The sequence below is a fragment of the Phyllostomus hastatus genome, unplaced genomic scaffold (genome assembly GCF_019186645.2).
Source record: "Phyllostomus hastatus isolate PE091 unplaced genomic scaffold, TTU_PhHast_1.1 phas_contig_40, whole genome shotgun sequence".
Lineage (NCBI taxonomy): Eukaryota > Metazoa > Chordata > Mammalia > Chiroptera > Phyllostomidae > Phyllostomus > Phyllostomus hastatus.
In genome coordinates this window covers 71687898-71713449 of record NW_025333872.1, presented here as the reverse complement: position 1 = coordinate 71713449, position 25552 = coordinate 71687898, and the positions used below count along the sequence as shown (strand labels likewise).

At 37.5% G+C, this 25552-nt stretch overlaps 1 protein-coding gene and 1 pseudogene across 2 annotated transcripts in view; both read left to right on the top strand.

The window, feature by feature from the left end:
- Window positions 1–25291, top strand: part of THEMIS (thymocyte selection associated) — a 167817-nt gene extending 142526 nt beyond the window's left edge. For both annotated transcript variants that reach the window (XM_045844246.1, XM_045844245.1), the window contains exons 5-6: window positions 11919–12071; window positions 22292–25291. In XM_045844246.1, the coding sequence (XP_045700202.1) occupies window positions 11919–12065 (147 nt within the window). In that variant the 3' untranslated portion in view covers window positions 12066–12071; window positions 22292–25291. The remainder of the gene's footprint in view (window positions 1–11918; window positions 12072–22291) is intronic.
- Window positions 768–2083, top strand: LOC123822252 (annotated as a pseudogene).
- Window positions 25292–25552: the final 261 nt, after the last annotated feature.

Here is a 25552-nt window from a genome sequence, read left to right as displayed (position 1 = left end):
ATTTAAAAGTCACTAAAGTTAACATTAATTCCTTTGCATTTTTTAAACAGTAATAAAGAAAAAACTACATAATTTTAGTACACTGGTTCTTCCTAAAAATGGGCAAGTTAATAGAAATAAGTGATGTGCTGACAAATTGAAACCATTTCTTTTTTGGAAAATACTCTTGGAAAAATGTTTAGGAAAAAATGCAGAAGATTTCAGTATGCTAATACATGAAACAGACATAAGACAGTAAGCACAAAATAAGCGTTAGCTATTGTTATTGTTTGAATGAACAAGTGACCCTAGTGAGGGAGATTTTCTATAAAGTTGCACAAGAGTTCAGGTTTTTCCTGACATATATGTTTATTATATTTGTGAGACTATGTTTCAATAATGAAATCCATGAAAAAAATTAATGCACTGAGGAAGCCATTATCCTATTTTTAATGACTTCTGTTGTGAAGGCATTGCTTTACAGGCAGACTGAACTAAGTACAGCTACTGAAATAACAGCTTCATTGTCTCAAATGTTTTAAAGTGGTCCTCAAGGAAGCTTAGACAGATGAATCTATACATGAAATGTATTCCCAGTATTATTATAAGCAAGTTATTGCAGCAAAGAGTAGCCAGACATTTACAAAGTGCTGCAGAATGTTTTCAATAACGTATAGAAACAAAAGTGTAAAACAAAAATGCAGAGTCCTCCTGACACTGTCGAGATGGGAAGGGACTGTGGCATTATTTTGTGCCATATAAAGGTTTACTGGAGCTTCAACCTGAGTTTTGGCTTCTCACCTGCTTCCCTGACCAGTATGAACTTCAGCACATGCTCCAGCTTCCCCACAAGCTATTGGACCCTGGGTTCCATGCAGTTGCCCAGCTACCAGGTCTGGGCAACCAGCAGCGTGGCCAGCATCTATGCAGGCACCAGGGGCTCAGGCTCCCAGATCTCTGTGTCTCGCTCCACCAGCTTGCGAGGAAGCTAGGGATCTGGGGGCCTGGATGCGGGGATGGCTGTGTGTCTGGTGGGCATAGGGAACATCCAGAGCAAGAAGGAGACTATGCAATGCCTGAATGACGGCCTGGCCTCCTACCTGGAGAGGGTGAGAAGCCTGGAGGCTGATAATCAGAGACTGGAGATCAAAATCTGGGAGCACTTAGAGAAGAAGGGACCCCAGGTCAGAGACTGGGAGCATTATTTCAAGACCATTGAGGACCTGAGGGCTCAGATCTTTGCAAATTCTGTGAACAATGCCTGCATTGTTTTGAACATTGACAATGCCCGTCTTGCTGCTGATGACTTTGGAGTCAACTATGAGATGGAGCTAGCCATGCACCAGTCTGTGGAGAATGACATCAATGGGCTCCGAAAGGTCATTGATGACACCAATATCACTCAGCTGCAGCTGGAGACAGAGATCTCAAGGAGGAGCTGCTCTTCATGAAGAAGAACCACAGGGAGGAATCAAATGGTCTTCAAAACCAGATTGCCAGTTCTGGGTTGACTGTGGAGTTGGATGCCCCCAAATCTCAGGACCTCGGCAAAATCATGGCAGACATCTGGGACCAGCATGATGAGCTGGCTCAGAAGAACCGAGAAGAGCTGAATAAATACTGGTCCCATCAGATCGAAGACAGCACCACAGTGGTCACCTCTCAGACTGCTGAGATAGGTGCTGCTGAGACGACACTCACAGAGCTGAGACATATGTTCCAGTCCTTGGAGATCCGCCTGGACTCAATGAGGAATCTGAAGGTCAGTTTGGAGAATAGCCTGAGAGAGGTGGAGACGTGCTCTGCCACACAGATGGAACAACTCAACAGGATCCTGGTGCACCTGGAGTCAGAGTGGACCCAGACCCGGGCAGAGGGGCAGCACCAGGCCCAGGAGTATGAGGCCCTGCTGAACATCAAGGTCAAGCTGGAGGCTGAGATCGCCACCTACCACAACCTATTGAAAGAAGGGGAGGACTTCAGTCTTGTTGACACCCTGGACAAGAGCTACTCCTTACAAACCATCCAAAAGACCACGACCCACAGGATTATGGATGGCAGAGTGGTGTCTGAGGTCAAGGACACCAAAGTTTTGAGGCATTGATGGCAGCAGAAGTGGAGCATCCCTTGGCAAGGCAGAAAGCCAATAGAAACTTCATTGAAAGCTTAAATAAATAAATAAATAAATAAATGTTTACTGATTGTCTTATAATGAATCATTTTTTGAAAATTAAAGATGTATTAATACTAATATTTATTTTACAAAAAGATGAGTGCTCATGTTTGTCTACCTTGCCCATGGTAAGTGCCTGTCAATCATCTGCTGCCTAGAGGAACCTACACATTTGACCGGCCCTTCAATTAAAAGGAACAAAACTGACTGTAATAAAGGAAGCATCCTGTATGGAACATTGGAAAATGGATTGTTAGGAAACAGTTTTAATGTCACATGCTTTTTATTGCTGAAAACAACTCAGTGAATATGGTGCAACCTATAGAACCTCTCATCTTGCACACTTTAAAAACTAGGAAACAAAATTTCTAACCATTCTTAAAATGTTCTAAGGAATTTCGGTGGGTTTTAAAAGCAATTATTAAAATATTAATTAATTAACTACTAATTCAAATCTGTTTTGTTTTTAAAAACAGTTTGACATCAGGGAAGGAAGGAATTTCATAGCCAGTTTCAATATCTTAGCAAAATTAGTAGACGTTGTTGAAATATATATATCATGACTTAGAGCAATTAACAATTTACTTTTTCGTTTGGGTCCATGTATCTTTGTGAAGCAGCATGTTTTAGTGGTGACATTATTAAAATTCAATATATAAGTCCACTGAATTATGAAGCGAATGATTAAATTACTGTACTGCAAAGTATAAAATCATGATTTGAAAAGTAATGAAAACCATTGAGCCATTTTCTCAATATTATTAATATTCAAAATAAAATTTTGCTTAAAATATTTTTACTTTAACTTTAACTTATTTTAATATTTCTACTTTGAGCTTGTTTCATAATGTGCATGATATGTTAATAGAGTAAATGTACATAACTGCATGTATGTCAGTAGAGTACATATATATGTAATTTAATGTACATATACCCATATCACATTTATGGTTCATGTTTAAAAGTTTTACTGTTAATAAGATAGAATCAGAATGGTTTAGAGATCAGTGATTTAGAAGTTGGTAGAGAAGAGAAAAGACAGCAAAGGAGATGAGTGCATGACAATTCCAGAGATAGAGGAAAGACGAGGACACAGTGTTACTAGAGGCTGAGAAGAAAATGATTTTTTAAAAATGATGAGGTGGTTCACAGAGTTATGTGCAGCAGAAAGCTCAGGAACTACAAGGTCTGAGGAAAAGCCATGGGATTTATCACTGATGATTAGAAAGTTACTGGTGAACATATTTTGTCAAGGGGTAGGAATAGAAACCAGATGCTACGCAGTAAATACCCAGATAGTAAGTCAGTGGGAGGAAAGGCAAAGGAGCAGTAAGAACAGATCACTCTTATTAAAGTCTGGCAGAAAATGAACAAGGCAATGGTGAGGCAGAGTCAGAGAATGCTCTGGAAGTGGGCAGAATAACTGAGTGCGTAAGTCAATAAGGACGTGGGAGGGGAAGTGTCACAGTTAAAGGCAGAGAAAGAGGATGGGGCATTTTGTAAAAAAGGTAAGAAATAAAGTGCTCTTCTAAAACAGGAAAAAGAAAGATGTGAGAATTGATTATCAATGGACACAACCCCAATGACTTAAGTGATTACAAACTTTGTGAGCTAGATAAAAGAGGAAAAGATTTCAAATATCATCTATGGATCCCTCACAAGGAACCAAAGCAGAGATCCTCCAATAACTGAGGGACATTGAGGAGCCAGGTGTCTCCGGGCAACATGAATTTATGTTAGAGCCAAATTACAAGACCATTTCTATTTATTATTATTATTATTATTATTATTATTGATTATTATTGATTATTTTACGAGCAATGAATTAATTTTGGGAGGTGGGAAAACAGAAAATGAGATTTAGGGACTGGCGAAGAGAATAAAATGGAAAGTGAAAATCTTATATCCACGGTGAGAAGACGGTTAGCAAACTGGCCCTAAGGACTGAGAGTAGGAAAACAAGTGAGGCAAGGAAGAGGCTGACAGGCAGAAATGAACTGAAGACTGAGAGGGAAGAATAGTGTTAAGTAAGTGTGAGCACAGAGGGAAGTCTCAGAATCCAAGGTCTTGATGATGGAGAAATTCTGAAGGACAATGAGGTCCAAGTTCTGATTGTACTGACACAAGGCCAAAAAAAAGGTGGAAAAAAAATGTTCAACTAGATGTGAACATTAAGGGCCTCTGATGTCATGTTTGTAGAGGGATGAAAAAGAGAAGAACACGAGATAAAGAGGGTATTATGAGCAAACGCCTTCTTTGCAAGGGCAGACCCTAGAGGCCACTCAGGTCACTCCTGAGTTCTGTAGAAGTATAGAGATGGTGTTGGGTGGTGGTGTCTGAGAAAGCTTTATAAGGGGCTAGGGAATAGTGTGGGTGTGCAGGAAGAAGTGAGAAGGGCAGCTTTCGCAGGAAAGCGTTTCAAAGAAATGTTGAGATTGTAGGTGGGCAGCAGCCTTCAAGGACTACATTCTGCACATATGTTGGACTCTTGTGCACAGTAGCATGAGCTTTTTCATTTTAGCAGCATTTTGGTGACAAGAATGCATTTAACATTTCACATAATATGAATGCTCGGAGAAAGAGTGAGATGAATCATGCTCATTAAAATTTTTTTCTAGCTCAAATAATAATATAGCAATGTTTTAATTCAGGTTGCCAGGATGGATACCTTTCAAAAGTGTTGAAAGGCTGTGTTTTAGTACCCAGAAAGTGAAAATGATTTCAAATGCAATTTTTAAGGACTGAATTCAGAATACTTCTCCTGGATACAGAACTATTACATGGTACACTGCGGTTCCCATCTGCCATCGGCAGCAGAGTTGCTCTGCTGGACACTTTTCAAATGCTATTCATATGTCCACTGATTCAAAACTAATTTCACCAAAAACTAATCTAAACAGAAAATGTGTCATACAGTTTATCCTATTGTAATTTCTATTTCTATAATTTAAACTAAGATTAATTCTCCTGCCCTTTGGCCACAGATTACCTCACACAGTCAGAGTTATGAGAGTTGTAATTAAAGTAGAAGTTATGGAAGTGATAATGATAACTATGGGAATTAATGATTTTAAAATATCCAGGAGGGAAAAATAAAGTAAAAGAAGATTGATTCATATGCAAAGAACCATTCCAGTGTTCATAATACCAACATTGTGAGTGAACCTGTCCTGGTATTTTGAAGGGGATGTACCTGTTACAGCATCTTTAAAATCACAAACCTTTGCATGGTTGTCCGTTATCTGGAGTGACAGCACTAGCATTTTTTTTTCTGAAGGCAACCAGACTTCTCATTTATATTCTCACGAATAACAATTGTACAGATAAGCTGTCTATTCTGACTACGTTTTAAAATCAAAATATATTGGTTAAGCATTGCCTCAAGTGTCCATTTCATTTTTTGCTGAATTCATAAAAAATTAGAGTAGCAAAAAGCAGATTGAATTGAGCTTGACAAAAGTGTGTGAAGAGCTTCTCTACCATGAGTACTCTGGAACAAAATTCTTCATCTTGTTGTGATCAAACAAAGTGTGTGACTGTATTGAGTTCTTCCTGCAGCCAAGAGCTAGAATTTGATTTTTCCCAAAAGGGTGGTTAAACCTGCATCAGATCAGGATGGCGACAATTCTAGATGTTAAATCGTCTAGTTCCCAGTTGCAGTAGGGAAAACAGAGGAAAATGCAACTGAAATATATGAGCACTGTTAATTTGTTTCTTTAATGCATGATACATTCTTGAAATGTATGTTTGAATATGAAGATTTAAACTCATCTCAATAGTAACTAAAGGATTTCTCTCCCAAAGAACATGGTATGATCTTTGATGTATGATGCTTGTTAAGGTCTCTAATCATAGTTCCAGCACGGATGTGTTGTCTTGGGCTTGGTCCTGGCAAGTGCAGCAGATAGAGGGGGACTTTAAAGAACCGCGGTGGGAAAGTAGTCCCTTATCAGGATGACTTAAGAAGTAGACACAAGCATCTTTCTTTCCTATGGGCCAATTGCCTCTTCTCCAAATCAAGGGAATGGGCAGGGAAGATAGAAAACCCAAACTCTTATAAACATCTAAACTTCTGGTCATAATTGGAACAGGCAAGGGAGAAAGGGGTTGTCCCAACCACAACTGGGCCCACGAGTGTCTAAGTGTCAAGTCACATGCATACACCTGTGACTGCTGCTGAGGCCCCCAATCAAGTGCCAGCTCATACCCACCTGCATGGTCCCATTTGATGAAGAGTGTGATCAAAGGGGGAGGAACACTAGCTGAGGAAGGTTCAGTGATGTCTGCAAGGATTCTCACTTGGAAGGACCGCAGTCTGAAGTTCTAAGAGAAGTGAGAGAGATGGAAATGGGCTTCTGATGAGCCCAGAATATAAGGCCTGCCAATCACAGGCCTGGGCAACCTCTGTGCAAACAGCGTAAGTCTGCAAGGGACAGGAATGGTGTCGATGACAGCTTGTCTTTGGGACTGGGGGAAAAAAAACTCAAAAGCATATTCTTTCAGTGAGTACAAAGAATACATTCTGTGCAGAAGATATAGTTTATGAGTATAGATAGTAACTGTATAAAACATCAGATAACCATTTGAAAGAGAAGACTATTTACATGGATGATCAACTTTAGATGAATTTTCTTTTTATATTATTGCTTGTTTAAACATTTTTGCCTTCATTTATAGTACATGATGAGAATATTATGAGTTTTTAAAACCATTTGATGATCTTATAAATTATTTATGATGATTCAACCATATCACAAACAAGAAAATATGCATACACTCCACACACACTCTCTCTCACACACACACATTAGAAGACACATTACATAGAAAATTACATGTTCTCCTGGAATGATAGATTGATGTGCATCACAAACCTATACTCCTTATGATTAGATTTTAATCTTATTTCTTTATTTTAATATATAGTCCCTGAATTACTGTTTCTATTGTTCTTGATCAAAGTAGAATTTATTTCTGAGTAACAAAGTTAGTTAATGAGAAATTTCTTCCCAAGTATTACTTGAATTTACTTTTCTGATTAAAAAAAAGATAGGGACAGTAGAAAGAAAGGTTGTTTATATAAGCAGAGAAGGAGGTGGTTATTTTTTAGTCTGTTAGGAGAGTGAGTGATTTTTACAAAACATAAAGTGAAGTACTTTATCTGGGATACTTCATGTTGTTTTCAGTGTGAATGATATTTAGTCCCTGGGCCAAGACAGGCTCTATGTGGCTTTCTAAGGAAAAGCAAACCTATGTGCCCCTGGGGAGAAGGGCCGCCAGTGAGTATAATCATGAGCAGGGAATCTCAATGAATGTTTGGAAAATGATGTTTACCCAACAACATTGCTTTAGGTATGAGATGAAAGATGAGTTTGAAAATATTGCTTAATTTTTTTCATGGAAATCTTATTTTTGGTAATGTTTATTTGTTCTTTTCTTTGTTCATGAGAAAAAAAATTCAGGACCTTGTAACTGAATCATTGCTTTCGGCAGGAACACTAAAAGCAGTATGCAAACCACAAGCCAAGAATAACTGGAGAAATAATTTAATAGTTGTTTTATCTGAACAGGCAGGATCCTAATGACTCATTCTAATGACAAGCTAAGTGGAAATTACACTAAATAAAAGAGGATTTATTTATGGAGTACAACCAAAGAGCAGTCGCAGAGGCCTGGTACATACCAGTTCAAATTTATCTGGGTTCCTCTTTATTCTTTGCACACATTGTATTTTTCCTCATTTTACTCTGGATCTGATCTTCAAGTTGAAGGCTTGACATCACTGAAGCAGTGCCTGACAGAGAATCTTCTTTTTTTCATCACCGTGGGGCCCCAATCATGTGCCTCAGGAACATGGAGCCACTGTGCACACACACTCAGTCCTCAGGGTCTCACTTTCCCTCCCCGAGCCAGTCTGTGGTTCTCACTTGAACCAAAGAAATGTATGGGGTATTACATAACTATAATGTTTTCAGTAATAGCATTGAGTTTATGTAAAAACACAAGATTTGCAATATGCATTTTTATAGATAAAATAAGGTAAAATACAGGGTCCAGCAGAAGTAAAGTTTACTTGAGTGTGGTTGGTAGGGTAATAATATGGCTGTACTAATTTATAGTTTTAATTTGGAAATTTAACCTACAATGTCATATGGTGTGCTTGAGTGTGATGTTGTTATGTTACAGAATTACATGCTTATGATTTTGCAATAAAAAATTTTGTAATAAAAAGGGGTGTTATCTGTGCCAGGCCTTGTATATGTGGTTTTCAGCTCTGTGATAATAATAACTGTGGGAAGTGACTAGATAGCACTAATAACATATGAACGTGTGAATATGTAGTGGCCATTGATATGCTAGCCAAAGAAAAAGTTGTAAAAATGAAGTCTATATTTTATTCATGTAGTTCTCCATTTATTTAATATGTAGTTATTTGATATCCATTATATTTAAAACACTGAGAGAAGGACAGAAGACAGTGAATAGGACAGATATAGTCTTCATTCTAGTTGGTTTATATTTTTAACCAGAGAGATAGACATTAAATATTAAACCAGGTACTATGCTTTGCAGTGCAAGTACAAGGTACTCAAAGCCTAGAAAAGAAAGGCACTGGCTAAAGTCTACATGGTGAGGGAAAACTTGAGGGAACTAAAGGCTTAGTAAAATTGAGGAAGAGTTTGTGATAAGGTTCTAGGTCAGTGATTTTCACCTGTTGTGACACAGCACAATGGTGTGCTGCAAGAATTTTTAAAACATGCAACACCTGACTAGTCAGAGGCACTGACCTCTTTTCCCTTACACTGTCAAATAAAAAAAATGACAACAGCCAACACAACAATTGCCAACTGGTGAGAATGAATCAAAATTATACCTATTTTTTGTTAGATCATCAAAAACATATATATTTTTGGCGTGCTGCAGACTTTTAGTAATTAGTTTATGTGTGCCATGAGATGAAAAAGGTTGGAAATCGCTGTTCCAGGTAAACAAAATAGCCAAACCTTAAGTCAGGAAGGGAGAATGATGGGATTGTGGAGCTAAAAGATGTGAGAGTTGGAGTCCTGAGTGCTTCTCATGTTATACAAGCTCCTGCCTCATTTTATTTCATAAATCTTGTCCCTCCCCTGAGCCATAAACATATAGATGGTAAATTAAGCCATGTAATTGCTGGAATTATCTGGGGATGGTTAAACAAAACTAGATCATTAACAAAACCTTGAGAAATATGTAGCAGTCAGTGTTTAAGCCAGCAAAGGGGAATAAGAATGGGTGGTCAGAGTGGAAGAAGGGACACCACAGCCAGGGAAGGGAGTGGGTGACAAGATATCAAATGCTGCAGAGGGGTAACAGAGGTGAAGTCCAACATCTAGTTTTAGAACTAGGGTGGCTGCTGTGTAGAGGAGAAAGGGAAAAGAGCCTAGAGGGCTGGGGGATGTAGACAGAGTAAGAGATCGGTGGATCTCAGGTCCCAGTGTTGTCCAAGAATTGTCCTGGTTGGAAAAACAACAACAAGAAGAACAAACAAACAAAAAAAACCCACAGTCTACAGTCTTGAAGGTAAGGGCTTTGGCTGGAGTGGAAACAATAAACGAGGACAGGCGATCAGATGAGAGGAACAGACATTTAGTGATTTTGGAAATGGAATGACAGGCTATGACGGGTTTCAGGTGTGACTCTGGGAGAGAAAGGCTGAGGTGGAGAAATGAAAAGTTTATTCATAATAAGGAGATCCAGTCAGGGTATTAAATGGGGTGACCCAGGAATTCAGTCTTTAAGTGAAGAATGGATTGCCACTACAGGTTAGTAGGTAGATGGTACCAACAAAGAGGGATATGGTGCATAGCTAGGTGGCAAAAGTATCAGAGCAGCAGTGATTTTTTTTTGAACAGAAGTAATAATGCAATAGATAGCACAGTGGGCAAGAGTATCATCAACCTGAGGGTATGTAGGTTGTGGAGGAAGCAGCAGCCATGTTTACTCGCAGAGTGCTGTCCTCAGTAGAGAATGAAATTTTAGGAAGGTAATGTTCTGAAAGGAAGTTGAGTACGTAGTACAATTTGTAAACCATGGAGCAAAGTTCTGAAGACACGGTGTAAGAATGTGAGAGATGATAAGTGGGTGGGGAGAGAGAGACAGGAAGAGAGAAGGATTAAGGCTTAAAGGAGTCCAACTGGGCAAGGAAGAACAGAGCTTTGTGGGAGCCTTATGTAACAGAAAGTCAGTGTTTGAGCCTGGTTTGGAGATTCAGGGCACTCACCAGAAGAACATAATAACATACATCCAAAAACATTTGTTTAGTTCAGGAGGCTGTGGGGTTCAGCTGATCTGAATTATTTTCAGCTAATCTAGGCTGGGTTTGCCCAAATGTCTGGGGCTCCTCTGGCTGTTACTTATCTCAACTCAGATGACTGGAATGACCTGATCCTGCTCTCTGTCCCGGTCAACATCCAGCAGCCTAGTCTAGGCATGTCCTCACGGCAGAGTGGATGGATAAGAATGAGCAAAACCAATTGTGCAAGCATCTTTCAAGTCTCTGTATTTGTTACATGTGCCAATATTCTGTTGGTCCAGATGAAGCCACATGGACAAATCAAAGGTCAGAACAGGAGGACACTGAAAAATTACATAGATAGGACATAGATCCAGGGGAGGGTAAAGAACTGGGGCCATAGGGGCAAGTATGCCACCACATCGAGCTAATAGATCATAGAATGAACCAATGGATCATAGAATGGTATGAGAAGCACCTAAGGGTCAGGAGGCATATCCTCCAGAATCAGCACTGTTTATTTTGTTAATTTGGGTGCATCATTTAATCATGCTAGACCTTAATTTTCTTATTGGTCTTTTCCAAGTTTTAAAGCCCTTGAGTCAAGCTTGTAATGAACCTAATGCTATATACAATCTGTAGGAGGAACTTAAGGACATTTGTTCATTATGCTCTCCTTTGGTTAGCATAAAATGGATATGTGGATCACCCAAAATGGCTAATTTTAACTTGATGAATTTCTGAACATTTTGTAATCCCTTTAAAACTGAAAAAATTATGGTCTGAATTTGAGTGCTGAAAGTTCAATTTCTTATTTAGGACTTTAATTTTTGCTCCTAGCTGATGATTCTTTTGAAGCATACAATATACCAGTACAACATCAAAGACTATATGACATCTCATATATGTGAAATGAGTTTTAGGGCCTACTGATGTTGTGCCTAAATAATTCATGGTTTTGATGGATTATTATTCTTAAATGACTGGAGGAACTTTGTCAAGTTTGCATAATACTGGTACAAGTGTGATTTATTTTTAGGCTGATGTTATGATGTGTTTTATATAAAGAATGATAATAACAGAGAATTTAAATCCCTTCATTATTCAGTATGTAATCATGAACTATATAATGAAATGCAGCATTATTTACTATAGAAATGAAAACTGAGTAAAAATGTTCTAAATTAAGAATATTCTATAAGATTCACAAGAAGAAAGTAATATATACAAATCGCCTTTGGAGATGATTTTCTCTGAGATGACTTCTTATTCTAGTCACTTAGATTGCCACAAAAATCTCCCACCTAGATTAAAAAAATATATTGATGAAAATATAACTTGTAACTCTATTTGACATGTAGAATGTTCTGTTTCTCATATAAGAAATAATTTGCCCTGTGATAAATGTTTATCCTTGTCATATCTCTGGGAAGCATTCATTTTGGACTGATAATTTACTTATAATATCAATCACTCTGGCCTGTTTCATTTCAGAGTCTCCATGTAGATATATCCAAGAAACTGCACTCCAATCAAGTTGGCCTGGATTCAAAAGTACCAGCTGGTTGTCAAAATTCTTTGGCCAACTTGGAGAAAGAGAGAAGCAAGAGTGGGGCACTGCAGCAGCAGGCACTGATGTAACCACAGGTCAGTTACACCACCCCTCCAGGACGAATGCACAGTATACAGATTCTTACTACTATTTTTTTGTGGATGGGGGGCAGAATTTATAACCCAGTCAAAGTGACTGCCTGGCCTGCAAATTTCATTGTAATAAAGTTTTAAGGATACCATAATATTAAACACTCATGATAATAATAGGTCTCTTCATTGTTTTTTATTAGATTTTTCTCACAGTTTTCATGTCCAAAGAACTTAAGACTACTTATATTATTGTAAAAAATTTATTTTTAAATTTTTGCTAGAATTAAGAAGAAGGATTAATGGCTTGAGAAGAAATGAACATAATTGAGATTTTCAGTTAAAGAAGAGTCAGATGAATAATCCAATGGAGACTTGAATTATGACAGTTTAGTTTACAGAGAGGTGATATGACAGTTTTCATCTCTATTAAAAGGAAAACAGGATCAAATAGACTTATGAAGAAGTTGATAGCATTCAATTAAACCACCCCGACAAACATCCATATTGTAGAAATCTGGAATGAATTAACAAGGGGAATATTTTAGACACACCAAAGCAGCTCCATACTATTATACTTTTTCTATGAAACTTTATATTTTAGTTTGCAGGAAAAATGAAATTGTAATTATTCCTAAGCCTATGATTTGTTTCTTCCCCCTCCTTATCTGGTTTTGTAGCTAGCCTCTTTTTTCCTCCAAGGGCATGTAAAAGTCACAATACCAGACATAAGGCCTCTGAAGTGGTGCTGCTGAAACTCTGTTTGTACGATCTGTGTTCTTTCATGTAGTCAGCTTACTGGCTTCTGACACTCCAATAAAAATATCCCATAGAGCTTTTCTTATTACCTTTTCATTGACTCTCTTTGAGTGATAAAAATGAAATTCTGTACAGGGCTTTGAAAACCATGCATATTGCTATTCCTCCAAATTTCAAATGCTAACCAAGGGTGACTATAAAAGAAACAGCTACTGCAGTGAAAATTGCTGCAGCATGTTGAGTCTCAAGCCATTATTAATTTATTAGAAACTATTTTTTCCTAAGACTATGGATCCTAAAGTGTACCAGATAACACAATTCTTGATATCAAAGCTTTTGTTTCAATCATCTGACCTTTCACTGTGTGTGCCTCTTCCAGAGATGGCACATGGCAGCCCCACTTTGCACCCTGAACAAATAGTGCAGAGTATGCTGCAGACGGGGCCAGCACCTGCCTCGAATATATTGTGTGGCTTAAGCGATGGTTTAAGGAGAAAGAGGTCCTGGAATTACAGTAGAGATTTTAGGCAAGTGAGACTCCTAAATTTATTCCAGAGAATGCAATGAAATCTTACTTAGCTTAAATAATTTCAACATGCATATTTTTCAGAAATTTTGGTATGCTCATCTGAGCAATATTTTCATTTGCTTTCCCATTTGTAACTGTAATACATTACAGGTACTGTCTCCATTATGAATAAGAGTTGTACAGCAATTCCATGTGTAAGAACACAAAAGTTAAGTAAAGCAGAAATACAATGCCAGATGTGGAATGAATAGCTCATCTCTGAATATTCAGTCACCACCTTGGAGTTCAGATGGGCAAGCAATACCCTTTTTGAACTTTCCCCTCTTTTTAATATTTAGACATAAGACAGTCACTGTCTAAATTTTCCTTGGGTAAGAGTGGCAGTTTCATCAGAGTCCTTGTCTGTAGCATGTTATACACAAAAACATGATTAAGACAGCGTTGCTGTATCTCTACTTTTGCTCCTTCTGGACACCCAGATCTCATTCTTTCATTTAGAGGAAGTGGAACCACTTCAAATGTGTATCTAATAATGACACAAAAGGGAATTCTCTATTTTGGAATCGGGTGTAAACACCTGGACGTTTCAGTGTGAATGCATATTTGTTAACGGGAGTTCACTGTCGCAGACAGGCACAGGGTCAACTGTACGTCAGGGCCAGCCGCTCCCTGTGCCTCAGCCGCGGAGGGAAGCCATTCCGCAGATTTCGGGGATTCCTTCTTCCGTGGGGCCTTCATTCGCTCTGGTTGGTTGGTGATGCTCACGTTTTGTCTTAGAAACATTGTGACTAGGTCTGCAGGTTGTTTTGTTCATAAATTACTAAAAGAACAGTTCCCTGAAAGTAGGATGATTAAGCGGTTAACCTTTGGTGTCTGAACTCAGGCTGCTGGGATTAAGTCTTGTCTGTCCTCCTCACTAGCTGTGCACCACAAAAAATTTGTTAATGTCTCTACCTCTTTATTTGTAAAAGTGGGTTAATAATAACACTAAGCCGTAGGCTCTTTCAAAACCTACATGTATAGGTTAGAGTTGGTATAGTGCATAATAAACTCCAATTGAATAATAGCTATTATAATTAACTTCAGCATCTTTATGAGCTGATTGCTAAGGAAAACTGCTTCCTAATAGTATGTTCTGCAAAGTGATGGTTATGACTACCTCATGTGGCTCTGGCAATCTTTGAGTTTCTGCCTGTTCTTTTCTTTTCTTGCTTTGAGAACTATATCCTCTTGGGAATTCCATGACCTCTATGAATCCTACAGACATAGGAGGTGATTAGAAATCTTCTTTGGAGATCAATCACTGATTCCTCTGAGTCCATGAAACGTGTAATTGTGCAGAGACAAGGAAGCACTGATCTCACTAATGAACCCCTTTCCCATCTTATCTCTGCAGTGGGAAGAGCACAGGGTTCCGTTTTTAATAAGTTTAAGTGCTCTTCTTGGTAGGTGCCATATGTGAAGAGCAAATGTTTGTTTTAAGCAGTTTGTTGCATGACCTGTTCCCAGGGTAAATTTGCATGTGAAGTTTACCAAGAAGTATTCTCGGGAACAACACGTAAAGCAGAGAAACAAAAGCAGAGTTGTTCTCTGTTGGGGCCAGGCCATTATAGCTTGCAAATCAGCCAATCATTGAGTGCAGATGGCCCTGAGAAAGGGGCATGGCTGTGGGTAAGGTGGCCTCCTTCAGCCAAGGGCAGGCTTTTGGTATCAGAGGGGCACCATGTAGTTGTGAGGAGGATGTGATTATTATGTAGGTCATTCACGAATTGCAGTGATTGCGTCAGGTTATCTGATTGGCTAAACAGGAGGCTGTTTTCCCCCCTTCTCATGTGTCTCACAAGAAACTGCAATCTTTGCCAGAAAGGATAACCTTTTAGGATATGCCTGCTTGATTTTGCCCTACATAAATGTTCTCTACTGAACAAATTTTTTACTCTCCTAATCAACATTCTCTAATGGAATTTCCTTTCTTTTGAAGCTTCAACTATGCTCTTTTAATTATTCCTATGCCTTTAAGCTAAACCCATGATCCATCCTCCATAAATTAGACTTGCGAAGTGGTGAGAACCCTAGGCAAGAAAATAAATGCACATACCCTAAAGTCTAGTCCCAGCTCTGCACAAACTAGACATGTAGCCTTCCACAAGATATTTTACTTTTCTGAGTTAGAGTTTCTTCACCAAAATAGGAGGGATACACTGTCCATTCTGAAAGTGTTGACTCTATGGCCTACTCTGATATCATAGAGTGATGCAACTGCTGTCATCTCTCAGTGAGACTCACATGGAAATGATGCCCACATCTAGGAACACACTTACTGTGGTGAATTAAATGGAGGAGAGGACAGAGCTCCATGGAAAAACTCTTCACAGAGGTCAAGTTGGAAGCTGGAAATTAAGAATGTATCTGTAGGAAAATAAAGAAGTTGTTATATTGAGTTTAACATTAATCTAAATGTTAAACTTCAGATTGCACTTCTATGATGGGAAATGAAACAAAGGCAGTTCCTTATCTGAATGACTTTGAGAATTAGACAACATGAGAGTTCTGTATTAAAGACCTCAACTGAAGACTGAATGTATGTTATAAGGAGGTAGGTACTTTTGACAGCATAAAATATAGGCTTGTCTCTCAATTTTAATAAAAGAACACTTCAGCAATTAGTGTTATTCTGACTAGTGTGTAATTTTAAGTGCAATAAATGTTTTTACTCTAGAGACCAGAAACCTCTTATTTAAAATAGTGGATGATTTCAAACTGATGATCCAAAAATCTTATCCTCGTATTTAACATCAATGCAGCATTTTCATAATACAAACAAAATAGTAACACTAGTAGCATTTCCCTTACATTTCCAGAAAATACTATCTCAGTTTGGAACTACTGAACAGCCTGAAGTAAAATGTTATAAGATTGCTCTTCATTTTATAGCAACCTATTTCCCTCTTCTCAGAAGGTTTAAATGTTTAAGAATATGCTGGAAGGAAAACCCACAGTCATTTCATTCTTTGAACAATTCCAAAATATCATTTTCCATTAGGCAGTTGTGTGAGTACTGACAGCCTTGCCCCTCATCTTCCCTAGAGATTAATTTATTTCCTGCACTGCTTGCTCTTCATAGAAAATCTGACTCCTCAGCCTTCACCAGTGGGAGTTCTCATCAGCAGAATGTTAATTATAAAAGCAAAACCATATACCATGTTGAAAGGGAAAAACAGTTCTCTAGGCAAAGGAAACTGTCTTCTCTGTCGGTTCTCTTCACTCTATTTTCTTCTCAATCTGTAGCTGGGCAGAAAAATTCACCACCGGGAAAAGAGTCTGTAACATGGTGGGGAATAGAGGAAAATGTTCAGGCTTTGCCACCAGGCAGACCCAAGACTAAACTGTCACATTTCACTGTGATTTCGTTTCCTGATCTGTGAAATGAGGATAGAGATATTTTGCTTCGCTTGAAAGTGTGTAATGAGACACATAGTAGACGCTAAAATACTATCCGTATAGAGCTCCATCAACAACCTTTATTTAGCACTTGCTGCATATTAATTGCTGTGGTGTAATATTAACTCATGTTGGTTTATGAAGGAATCTATTAGATATTTGAAGAAATATATCTTTCAGCTCTTAGGAGTTAGGAGTGTTAGACTAAAACATTACTGAGATAGCCTGTTTGAAACCTTGTCTTAAACTCCATTTTCTTAATCTTCTGGTCTCCATTTTTACAGTTTTCATAATGCTTGCTAGGAAATTATGAACATATTATTTTTTCACCAATGAATTCTTTTTAAAAATCTCCAAACTCTTTGTTAATAGTTTTAGATCCATTAGAACTTGAAGCTGTCTTTGAGTTTATTTTTTAAAATTATTTTATCTAAAATAAAAATTGTCAGTTTCTAATGTATTTAGTCACAGAAATAAAACTTTGATAAATTAAATCTTGAGACAAAGAAGGCAAGAGCATAATGGCAAAGTAGAGATAAGGTTGAAAATTACTAGTTGAAGGAACAAAATCAATTATTTTAAAACCAGAAAGATCATTGTTTCAGTAACATGATTATGATTAATAAGTTCATTTAAGTGAGTTAACTTTTCCTTATTTTCCCAGTGTTATTTTATGATTGTTGGTTAACACTAGAAAGAACAACTGAAGCATTAGATGATAAAATAAAATTTAAAAAAAGAAGAGATGCCGTGGCGTAAACCATAACAACTGAGACCTAACACAGGCTGCGACAAGCAGAGATGAGCTACGTGTGTGACGTACAACTTGTGATAGGCAGTGTTCTTTTGCATAACCAAATAGTGATTTTCTTAGGATCATTGACAGTATCTTAACTTCAGTGGAACAAGGGCCTAGATTTATATGATGACCTCTGTCTTTGACTTTTATGGAGTCAAGTACAAGTCATCGATTTCCCTTTTTTAATGGTAAGTGAAATTTTTTTAAATATGAAAGGTACTGCTAAATAATAAGCTTTGGAACTTCCCCCTGATTCCTTCATTTTTCTCATGAATAATTTTTCATCTTATTATTTTCCCCTTTCTTCTCACCATTTTCTTTTGTTGGCAGGAGAAAATGTTTCTTTTATTTGTTTTCCCAAACCAATTCCAGTTCTTATTTTATTCAAGATGCCCATCTTTACTCTGACCCGTGAACTAAACAAAGCAAGAAGGAACACATGACAGTCACTTTCAAAACTTATCTCAATGTCTCTCTAAATTCTTGAACATAAAAAGTCATTTTTTAGTTTTGTTAAAAATACTTATTTAATCTTGGGATCTGCTCTCTAGAACAGGGTTGACAAACTTTGGCAGTAGATCAAATCTGTCCGATTACCTACTTGTGTACAGCCCATAAAACAAGATTTTTAAAATTTTTTTAAATGGTTGGAAAAAATTAGAAGCAATTAAAATATTTTGACATGTGAAAATTGCATGTAATTCAAATTTCAATGTGTATGTAAAGTTTTAGTGGAACTCAGCCATGTTCATTCATTTACACATTGTCTGTGGCTGCCTCTGTGCTCTATCAGCAGAGCTGAGTAGTTCTGAGAGACCAGATGCAAAGACTAACATAGTTATCACTTGGTGCTTCAGAGTAAAGTTTTTCTATCCTCTGCTCTAGAGAATCTGATTCAGAAGCTCTAAGGTAGGAACTGGGAATTGATTACAACATGTTTCTTGGATGGTTATGGTACAGGGCTACTCCGGACCACACATTTAAAAATAATGCAATAGAAGACTTGTGAGCAGCCCTTCTTTTCTTCTCACTCACCATAACTGCCACATCAACAAGTTCTATTAGCTTTTTCTTTAAACAGTATCTAGAATATGATCATTTGTAAACCACGGTCATTGTTACCAATCTAGGCCAAGCCATCATTGTTTCTTATCTGGATCCTTGTATTGGCTTCCTGTCTAGTCTCTCTGCTTCTGTCCTTGCTCAATACTGTCCATTCTCAATACAAGAGCCAGAGTGATTGTGTTAAAACCTTAGTCAGATTATGGAACTCCTTTCCTCAAAGTCCTCTGGTGGTCTTTCTACTTCCCCCCATCCTTATGATTCTAGCTATATTGGCCTCCTAACAGTTCCTCAGAAACTCTAGGGCTATTCCATCCTCAATGCTTACACAGGCTGTTTTCCCTAATTGCCATAATCTTCCCTCCAGAAATCTACATGGCTTTCAGCTTTGCCTCTTTCAGATATTTTCATAGTCACATGACACCTTCTATAACCACCTTATCTGAAGGTCTACTGGAATTGCCTATCTCCCTTAGGCCATCTGTAACATACGACACCTACTGAACAATTTCTGTGCTCAAAAACAATTGCCAGGAGTATACATGTAAGACCCCTTTCTGAATATTTTCAACACTATACCATTATGTAGTATTTTCACCATATAGGTAAAGTAGACATAATCTCAAAAACATAGATAATTTTTAAAATGTAAACTAATTAAGATGTGATGTTTTAGTGTGTATTACTTTTATGTGATGTAATCCTTTTAACTATAAATCTAAGTAAATTAATTTTTAATAATGGCTATGTTTTTTAACAACCAGTTCACAAAATTCCTGAAAATGTATCAGTTGGCTCTTGTAAGTCACTATGAGCCAGCTTTAACACACTGCTATTCCAATCCTCCCTTCCTCACCAAGACCTCACTGCCACCCTCACCTGCGCTAGACAGTGTTTTTCCCAGCCGGGTCTGGTAGGAGGGTCTGAGAGTGTCTGGGAACATTTTAGAGATGAGCGTCTATCCCACATCCACTCCTCTGACCCCTACCAGAGGCCCTGAGAAACAAAACAAAACAAAATGAAATGAAAAATCCCATGAAGTTGGAAAGTTTCTAGCCTCATATGAAGACAAGCAATGATATAACATTTGTTAGTGCTTACTAATTGTCAAGCAGTTGTGTAGTAACTTCATATTGATAACCTGAAATGGTGTTAGTATTTATATTACAGAAATTAGCAAAGGCTACTTTTCAGAGCTTGGCTTTTTGTTGTTGTTGTTGTTGCTATTTAGACTTAAAGTGATGGAGAAAATATTAATAATGATTCTTAAACCTACAAGGACATTGTATCATAGCTGTTACATTTTGAATAGCACAAAAAAGAGAAAAAATTCTTCTAGTATTATAATGAGCAAGTCATTTGTTACTGTAACAAAATAACCAATATTCATGCCAGAACTATACTCATTTGGCAATTGCAACCTTAGGTTGGCTATCTGTAAAAGAGTTTAGCAAAAAATAAATAAAACCCTTCCTCGGTTTAAAAAAATCCTATTATTTTATGTTGAGATAATCTAATTATTCTAATTCTCTCATCTCCCATTTTTCTGCTTAACTATGTACTATCTTAAATCAGTTTATTGACAAGGGACAGTGAGACTAATAACTGTCAAGATGACAGATTGAACTTTCAAACTATGGGCTTATAATAGTTTTACGTGAATAAAACATGTTAATAGAAGGTAATATCTCTGTAGCACTGAACATTTTACAAAGCACTTGCAGGTCTATTATTTCATTTAATATTTCTTCAACTCTGTGATTCAGTTATTACTATCAAAACTCCACTGATAAGGAAATGGAATTCAGAGATTCCTCAAGACACACAGCCAGTAAGTCTTAGAACAAGAAATCATACCTAGGGCTGCAGATTCTGCTTTCTATACTACAGTATATCTATTCCATTTGCCCTCAAGCCCTGATCTCCCCCCAAAAAGCAACATTGTAGGGAGAAATACTGTTGTTATCCCTTTTTACAAATAAAGTCACAAAGATAGCCAGTGATACTGGTGGGAATAAAATCTGGGCATACTGCCTAAAAACCCTGTGTTCTTTTATCTATAATGCATATACTGGAGTGAGCAGCTTCATTGCTGATTGTGATATAAGGAAGACCAAAATATCTGAGGGCAGCAACTGGGGGTAGTGGATGATGAGGGGAGGGAATGAAATCAACAGGAGTATGGAATCCAGGCCGTCTTTCTCTCGTCGGGCCACTGACTCTCCTCACTCTGCCCCTAGCCCTCAGCCCTTCACCCAAGCTAACAGTGAGATGTTGACAGAAGAAAATAAATTCAGGTTGCTCAGGGAGTTAATATGATGTGTGGAGAAATCCCATTTCTTTCTGCCTTGACATCTCTTTTCTTAAAACTTTACCAATTAGTCTGTGAGCTCCTCAGAGGTCACAAAACTGTGTATTTTGTCTTTCTATTTCACACATATAAAAATAACTAGCAGCTGGTGAGACGATAAAATTCCTCTCTGTAAAATATAAAACATTTTACATTTAATTACTCATTTAATCTTTCTCCTAATAGGCACATAGACATTGTATAAAATAGGCAGTATCATACCTCCCCCCTCTTTTTTTAAAGATGAGGAAATGAGACACATGAATGTTAGATAATGTCCTTAAGATTGTAGAGTTGGTATTTAGCAGAAAAAAAAGAAGGAAAAAGGGAAGGAGAGGAAGGAAAGTGAGGGAGGGAGAAAGGAAGAGAGGGAAGAGGAGAAGGAAAGCAGAAACGAAGGAGAGAAGAGAGAGTGAGAGAAGGAGAAAGGAAGGAAAAAAGAAGGACGGATGATATGAAGAGAAAAGTGGGGAAGGAAGGAATGGAGGGAGGAAGCCATAGGTTAATGAGCACTTGGGCAAGAGCCTCAGAGGGTGACTGGTTTCTCTACCTTTTGACTATTACATGCTAGTAGGGTTTTTTGCCTGTCCTCCCACCCAGGGTACACAAGACCATATTGGAGAAGAAGGAAGTGTCTTGCCTGAACACAAACAGAATTCCTCTTTGCAATATAGCTTTCTTTACTTGAGTATGAATATGATGCTGTGTTGAAGTCAAATCTGTGTATATGTTAATCAGGAGCTTTAGATCATGCAGCTTGAACTTGAGACCTGTTGCCTTTTCTCCAATTTAACATTTGTAGATAACCTTTTTCTCCTCTGTGGTCTTCAGAACTCCACGAGGTTTGGGCTCTGTTTTATGGGCACCATGCCACAGCCAGAGTGGTGGGTCTGCAACCAGATGTTTACGTTAGAGCACAACTAGTTTCTGTCTCTTTGTGAAGCAAGTCTCTTAACTTCAGTGTAGATTCAGTTTTTTACCTTACATGACCTACATTGTATTGTTTTTATGAGGACAAACTAAAAATGCAAAGGAAAGCACTTTGTAAATGAAAAAACACTTTACAAATTTAAGGTATTGTCTCCCAGCTCATAAAAATATTTACTTTGTAGCTAAAGAGTTTACATTTCTTACTTTTTTGACTCTTCTTGTTTGTATCCCAATTAGTTCTCAAATATATGCATGAGAGTGTCCTGTAAACAGTATTTGAAAGCAAATAGTTTTCTTCCTGGCTATTTCCAATACATATTTCTGATGGATCCCTCTTATTTTTCCTTTACTTATAGAAATCTTCAAAAATGAAAAACATCAAAAATAACAAGATTTGACTGAAGCCACTGGTAATGAAAACAAATGTTTCAATGGAAAAGTAAGCATAGCTTTCTGGCTGAAAAACAACTACTTCCCAATGGCCTTCCCAAGAAACTTGACTTACCCATGCAAAGAACAAAACAACTTTAAAAGTTTTAAGAGATAAAACAAAGAAGAGACCTATGTAAAGAATTCATATAATCTACCCTGTTGTACCAAAATCTTTATGCATGGTTTCATTGTTACTAGGACATATTTATTGAATGTGCACATTTTTTGTGGTTAATTCCACTAACAATTATTAAGCAACTGAAAAATAATTTGACTTTCAGTTTCTGAGTAAAACCAGCATGAAGTAGGATGACAGCTCACCAAGTATTTACTTCTATTTTCACAGTTGCTTTTGCCATTTTTCTGGTGTTAAAATCATTCCCTTTAAAATTAACTCTAAAAAAATTATATCTGAGAGTGATTTAAAATACCCAGGCTTCTTATCTCATTCTCTTAGAACTGTAAAAATGAGTTTTACTTCATGTTTTTAGTTTGTTTTGGAAATACTCTGTAAATAAGTGTGTTTGAGGCTTTAACCGCTCAAGCCTTGGTGAGTCACAGTGATTTTTCCACAACTTTCGTCCCTATTTTCTAACAACCAGAATTCATGATTGCAATATCAGCAAAGTGCTGATAATATACCTTATTATTTTATGTGATGTATGTTAGATAACCCTTTAGGTTGATGTTTATTAGGATTGTAGGGAAACCATTTTATTTATGTATTGTCATGTATTAAATATATAAAGATAATATTATTTTGCATCTAACAAAATGAAGAGACAGAGAAATTTCTCATTGAAGTTATATCGGAGTTATATATGAAGTTAATGTAAGTCCTTGGTTTTGTTCACATGTTATACTCTTTACAAAAGTTACTTTTTCTATCTCATCATTATTTTATGTACAGAAATTATTCATTGGGTTAGTACCAAAGAGTTTCTGATGACAACAAATGAGTCAATTTTTCAACAGAAAAAGAAAATTACGGTTAGAGATCTTTTACACAATGTTTATATTGCCGTCAGGTACCCCTTAACAATGTTTCGGACAATGATGGACCCCATATACAATGGTGGTTCCATAAGTTTATAATGGGGCTGAAAAACTTCCATTGCCTAGGGACGTCATGGCCATCATAACATTGTTGCACGAAGGTTGCAAAAAAGCAACAAGTCTGTGGATGAGATGGCACACAACCTTAACCTGAGTGTGGGCGAGGATGACTTGGAGGCGCTCTCAGAGGTTGTTCCTCAGCAACTGATTTGTGAGTTGTTGCAACTAGTTGAAGACTAGGCAAGAGAAAAGGAAAACGCGGGACAAGAAAGAGAAGAAGAACCCCTGAGGAAAATGAGTGGAGCATTTAGCAGAAGCTTTTTCACACCTCCCCAAATTCCTCAAAATGTTTGACAACAGGGACCCCCGATACCAAAAGATAATCACGGTACATTAACTATTTACGAGCAAATCTGTGATGAAAAACACAAAGGAGCCAAGCGAACCATCATGGACACATTTCTGAAAAGAGCGGCACCTCCTCCAGGAGAGCCTCAGGCAGGTCCTTCAGGAGGTGTTCCAGAAGAAGGCGCTGCCCTCCCAGGAGTTGACAGCTCTATGGGTACAGAAGGGGGAAAGTGGAAGAGGGTGGTGTTGATGATCCTCACCCTGTCCAGGCCTGGGCTACTGTGTGTTTGTACCTTAGTTTGTAACAAAAAAAATTTTTAATTATGAAAAAGGCTTATAGAATAAGACTATAAAGAAAAAAGTATTTTTGTACAGCAGTAAAATATGCCTGTGTGTTAAGCTAAATGTTATTATAAAGGAATTGAAGAGTTCAAAAATTAAAAACTACATATAGTAAAAAAGAAGTTACAGTAAGCTAAGGTTAATTCATTACTGAAGAAAGAAAAATCTGTTCTATGAATTTAGTGTAGACTAAGTGGACAGTGTTTATAAACTGTCTGGTATTAGACGGTAATGTCCTGGGCCTTCTTGCTCACTCCTCAGTCACTCCCCGACTCCCCCACAGCAACTTGTAGTCCAGTAAGCTCCATTCATGATGAATGTCCTGTACAGGTATACCATTTCTTGTTTTATACTGTATTTTACTGTACCTTTTCCATGTTTGGAATATGTTTAAATATACAAATACTTTCCATTGTGTTACAGCTGTCAGTATTCAGTACAGTAACATGCTGTACAGGTTCAGAACACTGTACCACAGAGCCAAGGCGTATGGCAAGCCATACCATCGAGGGTTTTGTAAGTGCACTCTGGGGTTTGCACAGTGATGAAATTTCCTAATGGTGCATTTCTCAGAATGCAGCTCCACTGTTAAGTGGCACATAACTGCTCTGATTCAGCTTACTTTCCCTTATCTTTTAAGTGAAAGTGAATTCTGATTTACAATATCCAAAAGATTGTTTATCAATTTGGTGTGGTAACAGTACTAATTAAAATTTCTGAAAATTTCTGGGATGGCCTCTGAGAACAACATCTTGCTTGTTTCAGCCTCTAAGAAAAAGATCTTTTCATCTGATGCCCCCACGAGTGGTTACTGCAACGCACAGAGAGGCCTTTCTCAACTGAACAACCTTGGCCAGCTCATGTTTTATTTTTAAATAATAATGGGTACTTAGTTGTGATTTTTCAGAACAGTTGGGATATGAGAACAATTAAATCTGTCCATTTAGTAAGTACAATTCTTTGATTAGAAAAATCAAGAGACTGTCCCTCTTAGTTTGGTTTTACATCATGAAGGGCTTTCCAGTGGAAATCATACATAACATTTCTAATTTAATATAAATTTTCCTGTGTACTGGGCTTTCAGTTCTTTGATATTGAAAAGTGTTAATAAGGTTTATTAACCTTATGCTCATTGATGGAAGATTTGGGGAGGTTGAAAATAAATTTTCTCATTTTAATTCATGCGTGTGTGTGTGTTCCCTGTCATGTTTAGCTGTGACACAACTATCATTTTATAATAAGTTAAAATATTCTTTAACTAAAATCAATTCTTTACTACTAAGAAGGAGGCTGCCTATTTTAAATAAGCCAGAAAGAGAGACATCCTCTCCACCCCTACCCATTCCAAACCAGGGACCTGCAGTGTTGAACACAATGACCAAATTTCACATCATGGTCAGGCTGCATAGGAAGTCGCCAAGGCTACGAGTTATTAATGC